This window comes from Canis lupus, chromosome 16 (genome assembly GCF_011100685.1).
Source record: "Canis lupus familiaris isolate Mischka breed German Shepherd chromosome 16, alternate assembly UU_Cfam_GSD_1.0, whole genome shotgun sequence".
Lineage (NCBI taxonomy): Eukaryota > Metazoa > Chordata > Mammalia > Carnivora > Canidae > Canis > Canis lupus.
The window spans coordinates 5,509,470-5,516,082 of record NC_049237.1 but is presented as its reverse complement, the minus strand read 5'-3'; the positions used below and the strand labels follow the sequence as shown (position 1 = coordinate 5,516,082).

General features: G+C 41.6%; 1 protein-coding gene across 1 annotated transcript; it reads left to right on the top strand.

Moving 5' to 3' along the window:
• The first annotated feature begins 3,890 nt into the window (after nucleotides 1–3,890).
• OR2A37 (olfactory receptor family 2 subfamily A member 37) lies at nucleotides 3,891–4,823 on the top strand. The gene has a single exon (NM_001388821.1). The coding sequence runs from the start codon at nucleotides 3,891–3,893 to the stop codon at nucleotides 4,821–4,823; it is 933 nt and encodes a 310-aa protein (NP_001375750.1).
• Nucleotides 4,824–6,613: the final 1,790 nt, after the last annotated feature.

Genomic DNA, 6,613 nt, shown 5'->3' with positions numbered 1-6,613 from the left:
TCAAGCAAGAAGAGCTGAATTTTGTATTTCTACTACACTCTCGCTGATGCAAGATCACATGTCATGTTGCCTCTGGAAAACTGCATGGTGCACTCATGAGGGAGAATGAAAAAGGCAAAAAGTCTAAATATAATGATGAAAATAGTTTTGACCCAATGGTCCCTTTGAGAGATTCTCAGAGATGCCCCCCAGTCCCGGGACCACACTTAAGAATCAGGAACTTAGTATATTCAGCCTCAATCTCCACATTGATAAAATGGTAATGTTGATCAGATTAAACCAGGTAGTCCACATAGAGCATTTGGCATATTTTCTGAAACGAGAGAGGGGCTCAATAATGGTTGCCTGTCAATGTTAGAAGCCTTTGTCGTTTGTATTTACCCACCCTTGCTGCAGGTAGAGATACGTCCTGGCTCAGGGGATGCATTCTCACTCAAGGTTGTCACAACAGGATTCCATGGGAATCCACCTCTCAAGCATCTAAAAGTCCCAGCCCTTCAGATGCTTTGATGGGGACTGCAGAGAGGCCCGATTTCATCAACTGTAATCAATTAGAGAGTTTGGGTCTAGTAATTTGTGACATTTGTCTCCCATTTATAACCCTTGAGACAGTTGGAAGTTTGTGCAGGAACAGTGTGATGCCAATATCTGCCCTGTTTGTTCCCCAGAATTTTCCTCCAAGGACCCTCAGATACAACCTGAGCTCTCCCCCAGAGATGAAATTTAGGGATTTCCCTCCCGATTCTTAGGAAGAAGACAAATAGCTGTAATAGCTTGTGATCATTCTGGGAATTGGAATTCTCAGTAGAAACTCAAGAATGTTTTTTAATTCATCTGACTCTAAAATAAAAGCTGTGCTCCTGGGGTTCTTTGAAGAGTCTTCGGCAAGTCCACTGAGTGACTCTTTCTGTATCTGGGATTTAATCCTCTGAAAGCTACTCAGGGAACAGGACATTATACCCATTCTAGAGGTACATTTCTCAACTCTGTGGGGTTGACTGTAGGTCAGAATTACTTCTTGTGAGAAAACCCAGTGCGAACCTGTCCTAATGCAGAGGACATTATCAGTTTATGCTGGGAGGTGATTTTCAGTGATAAAGGACGGGCTATGTGGACAAGAATGACATTCCTGGGTGATCTTCCCTCCTGACCCACACTGTGCACTATAGGTAGATGTCTGCCTCCCCTACCTTAGAGACCATCTGCCCATGTGTGGTGGGCAGGCATCCTTGAACTCCTCCAGCATCTCCCTCAGCATTTCCTCCTAATGTAACTGATGGATGGAGGGCAGAGCTAGCACAACTGTCTCAGTGTGAGGGGGCTCAGACAATGAGAAATCTTAGATGCATGCAGTCATTGTCTCTGCAAAGGTTCTTAAATTGTCAAATTAATAGAAGGACTTTATCCCCCTGCTAAATGAAGATCATTGTTTAAAATATTTATTTATTTATTTTAGGAGAGAGCAAAAGGGAGAGCAAGCCTAGAGAGGGACCTGATCCCAGTCTCCCCAGATCATGACCTGAGTAGAAATCAAGAGATCGGGATCCCTGGGTGGCGCAGCGGTTTGGCGCCTGCCTTTGGCCCAGGGCTCGATCCTGGAGACCCGCGATCGAATCCCACCCACATCGGGCTCCCGGTGCATGGAGCCTGCTCCTCCCTCTGCCTGTGTCTCTGCCTCTCTCTCTCTCTCTCTCTCTCTCTCTCTCTCTCTATCACAAATAAATAAATTAAAAAAAAAAAAAAAGAAATCAAGAGATCCTCACCTAAGTGACTGAGCCACCCAGGCACCCAGAAGATCATGAGGTCCAGAGCAACCAGTATCAACGGAAAAGAAAATTATAGTAAGAGTTACAGTAAGTCTTTGCTAAAACACTATAGTATGTAAGTTTGCCTTATAGTTATTCTTTTGGAACCATCCCAGGTCATCACTCTGTTGTGATGATTATCAGGCTTAAAAATCACTATATTTTATTTACATGTCTTTCCTATCACAAAATCAGATAGGGTGCTCCTGATGAGGGTGGGAGAAATAGATATCATTCCCCGGGTCAAGGAACATTCTGGGGTCCAGGACAGCTGAGAGAGAGCTGCTCCTGCTGACCAAGGAAAGCTTTCTTTTTTTGAGCTGCTATTGTTTCATTTATTCCACGAAGGAGTTGAAATTTTAGGTATCACTACCTTGACATTTTCCTTCCTAAGCCAGTACTAGATTGCTTAATTTTTGTTTTTTGAGGGAGAGAGTAGGGGGAGACCAGAGAGAGAGAGAGAGACTCTCAAGCAGGCTCCATGCTCAGTGCATAGCCCAATATGTTCCATCTCACAACCCTGAGATCATGACTTGAGCAGAAAATAATAGGTGGATCTTAACAGTCTGCATCACCAGAAACCCCACTGCTTAACAGTTTTAACCTAATTTCAATTTTATTTTTATGTTGTTTATTTTTTTAACACCAAGATGGTAACAATGGTAATGAAAATGACAATGAAAAGATATGCTGATTCAGACACAAATACCACTAGGCTAAAAAGTTACTAAACAAATGTTCCCAGTGAATAGTGATGCATTTGGTGCCTTCAACAGTTTTTATCCTTTATGTTCACAGATTAAATATGATTCAGACATTGCTTATTGTAACCTACTGTGCCTCCAAAGAATTTTAACAATACTGATATTACGGTCTCCCACTTTATATAACGTCGGCATATTCTTTAATTGTAGCAAAAATTCATGTTGCAAACTTAATGCACATTGACATAGAAACTTCCCAAATGCAATCACACTCATGGAGATGAAAGACTATGATTTTGTCTCTCTTTAATTTTCCTCATATTCTAACTGTGAATTTCTCTGTGAATTTAAGGAAGTAGAATCCTTGTGTTTGTCAATGAAACTGTCAAATAGAAGATAGTTAGTACATCTATTTTTGAACTAAAATGACAATCATCCATTTTCTGAGTGCTTGTTTCATCTAGAACTTTACCTTTTATTTCGAGATACAAAGCTGTTCAGGACATAGTACATGCCCACCTGACTTCCTATTTGGCGAAAGAGAATCTCGGTTCAAATATGTGATATTAGGTATAACTCCCCTTTTTTATCTTTGATTTTATCTGGAGGATTATTCAGACCTTCCTATTGAGGATATACCTCTCAACTGTTAATATTGACCAAACCCATACTTTTAATAGGTACCCAAAGAGCCCCTTCATATGAATCTACTCTGATTCAAAGGAGTAGAAAAGATCCTTTTTTCAGGCTGTTTTCTAATTATCCTCTCAGTGGGGCCTAGAGAAGTTCAAGTAGACTGCATTCTTTCTCTTTGTAGTACCTAATGGCAAACTACAATAAAATGGTTCAAATGAGGAGGACTATGACCCCACAACAACACCTCATCAGGATTACAGAATGAGGGTGATGATGTGCAGAGTTTGTAACCACAATCATATTTTCGAGTGACCCATATGCATTTTTCAGCCCAGTATGCAATCGATCAAGAATGTATAACCCGCTAACCCCTTTAGGGTTTTTACAATAACTCTCAGTATTTAGAAAGTTACTGAATTCATCCTACACTCTGAAAAAGTACATACACGTAAAGAAAAAGAGAATAAGGCAAACATGAAAGAAGTATGAAAACCGGTTGAATCTGTGTGAAGGTAGGTGGGAGTTCTTTGCATAACTCTTGACCCTTTTCTGTGAGTTTACACTTTCATATTACAAGTTCAAATCAAGAAGGTTAGCAGTTTGGGGGAGTAAGGGAGTTGGCAAATAAGGACAAGGATACAACCCTTCTGCAAGCCTATGTTGAGATAAGTAACTCCAATTTTTGTCGATTGCCCAGCTCTGACCTTTTGTCACATTTCAGTCCTTGAAAATCTGTCATTAGGAAATGGGAAGCAACCAGTCATGGGTCACAGAATTTGTCTTGGTGGGGTTCCAGCTCAGTGCAGAGATGGAAGTGCTCCTCTTCTGGATCTTCTCCCTCTTGTATATCTTCAGTCTGCTGGCAAATGGCGTGATCTTGGGACTCATCCGTCTGGACCTGAGACTGCACACCCCCATGTACTTCTTCCTCTCACACCTGGCTGTCATCGACATGTCCTATGCCTCCAACAATGTCCCCAAGATGTTGGTAAACTTAGTGAATCAGAAGAGAACCATCTCTTTTGTTCCCTGCGTAATGCAGACATTTCTGTACCTGGGTTTTGCTGCTACAGAGTGCCTGGTTTTGGTGGTGATGTCCTATGACAGGTACGTGGCCATCTGCCACCCCCTCCAGTACACTGTCATCATGAGCTGGAGACTGTGCATGGTCCTGGCTGTCACTTCTTGGGTGTTTAGCTTCCTCTTGGCCCTCGTCCATTTAATTCTCATCCTGAGGCTGCCCTTCTGTGGGCCTCATGAAATCAACCACTTCTTCTGTGAAATCTTATCTGTCCTCAAGCTGGCCTGTGCTGACACTAGGCTCAACCAAGTGGTCATCTTTGGGACCTGTGTGTTTATCTTAGTGGGGCCTCTCTGCTTGGTGCTGGTGTCCTACTCATGCATCCTGTTTGCCATCCTGAGGATCCAGTCTGGGGAAGGCCGCAGAAAGGCCTTCTCCACCTGTTCCTCCCACCTCTGCGTGGTGGGGCTCTACTTTGGCAGCGCCATTGTCATGTACATGGCCCCCAAATCCAACCACCCAGAGGAGAAGCAGAAGATCCTTTCCCTGTTTTATAGCCTTTTCAACCCTATGCTGAACCCACTGATCTACAGTCTGAGGAACACAGAGGTGAAGGGTGCCCTGAGGAGAGCCTTATACAGGCATAGGCATATATGAGGGATGGGGAAAATCAACATGGTTGGGGACACTTTGCTCCCCATGAAATATGATAGGTGGCATTTTTCACCTTACGGTATAATAGATGCCACGTTAAAATAGACTATTTTAGACCTAAGCATTCAACCTGAAACCATAGAGACTTTAGCAAATAAAAAAGATGAATACCTTCATGCCTGTGGGTATGCAAAGATTCTTCGTTCTCTGGAAAAAACACAAGACACATAATTGGAAGACTTGATAAAGATTAGGCTTTTTCAAAATAAATCCTTCTGATAATGAAAGTTACTATGAAGAAACAAGAAATGCAAGTCACAGACCAAGTGAGTTGTATGTTTTTAAATGCAATGGTGAGTCAGGAATGACCACAAAAGGAGACACAGGCAGGGAAACACAAAGTTTGTTGTCCTCACAGGTCCTGGAAGGAGGCCAGCGCCACATAGGAATGACACCAGGTTGGTCGGGAGGCTGAAGATGGGAGAAGGGAAGGTTTATATCATTGTCTTCATGAGCATTTCCACAGAAGACACCCAATAAAGTGTTGTGTGAGAACAAGCTGAAGTTCCTGTAATGAGCACATCTTTGCCATGTAAAGAGAGAGCATCAAGTAGACTGATGATACAGGAGAATTCTAAAGCTGAGAATTTCTGTGATCTACAGAGCTTGACTTACCTTACTTCCTGTCATCTCCTTTAAATCGATCTGGCTTCTCTTCCACCTTGAGCTATAGAGTACTGTATAATAGTATGTGCTACAGTTGGCCCCTTCTTTCTCAAAAATCACCTGCCCAATTCTGACCCTCATACAACTGTGATGGATTTCTTCTCAGGTCTCCCAATCCCCAGTACTAAAATGGATTAGAAGAAACCAATTTTCAAAAGAAAAGTTTACGATTGTAAATTTCAAGTCAGGAAATGTTGAATCTCTGTTCTCTAAGAGCAAAACAAAATGAAAATAAATAACTTTTGCTTGGAAATGTTTTTTTTTTTAAAGAGATAATCTCTTCAGATCTCAGAACAAATTTCTAAAATATACCGCTTGCTTCTATGACAACAAAGTAAACAAAATTCAATCCTTTTGTCACTAAATTGTAATTACCAAAGATGAAAACAGAAATGGGGCTTCTCTGTCAGCTGCTGAGAAGGGAAAAATGTTCATGAGGTACCAGCAGGCACTCAGGTAGGGTGACAATGGAGGCTCCAGGCTCTGTTGAGAAACTCTTCAGGGAGCAACAAAGCCCATGAGTTTTTAAGATGTATGAATGTTGTCAGCTGGGAGGAAAAGGAACTGCTCTGTGTAACACCAAGTCCTCATCGTTACATAATGACACACAGTAAACACTAGTTTCAGTACAAGCCTTTAAGTTGAGGTAGGATAACTCGTTTGGTCTTCAATTGGTTGGAACTCAGAAATTAGTGAATCATGGATAATTGTAATGACATCTGTCATAATAATAATCTGGTATATGGACAGGGGCCAAATCTGTTGGAGGATCACGGCAAATACATCTGTAATTCTTACTGATTTGTTCTCTAATGAAACTGAATTGTACAATGACCATACTGTGCTGTGACGTACCATTGGCATTATTGATAAAATTTAACTATCTGATGCAAATAAATGATATGTCAGTGCTGATGCTAATGACCTAATGTACTGGGAAATCAAGCTAAAGTCTTCTCAAGTTGGAATACCAATGGAGAATGGCTGGTCTGGGGAAGCACTTGATTTGGCTAAACATCAGCTCATTTCTATGTGAAATAGCTCTGCTCAAGGTCATTTCAAGGTAC

Bases quoted from the DNA above. Each gene is read 5' to 3' on its own strand.
- OR2A37 (NM_001388821.1), top strand. From the start codon at position 3,891: ATGGGAAGCAACCAGTCATGGGTCACAGAATTTGTCTTGGTGGGGTTC.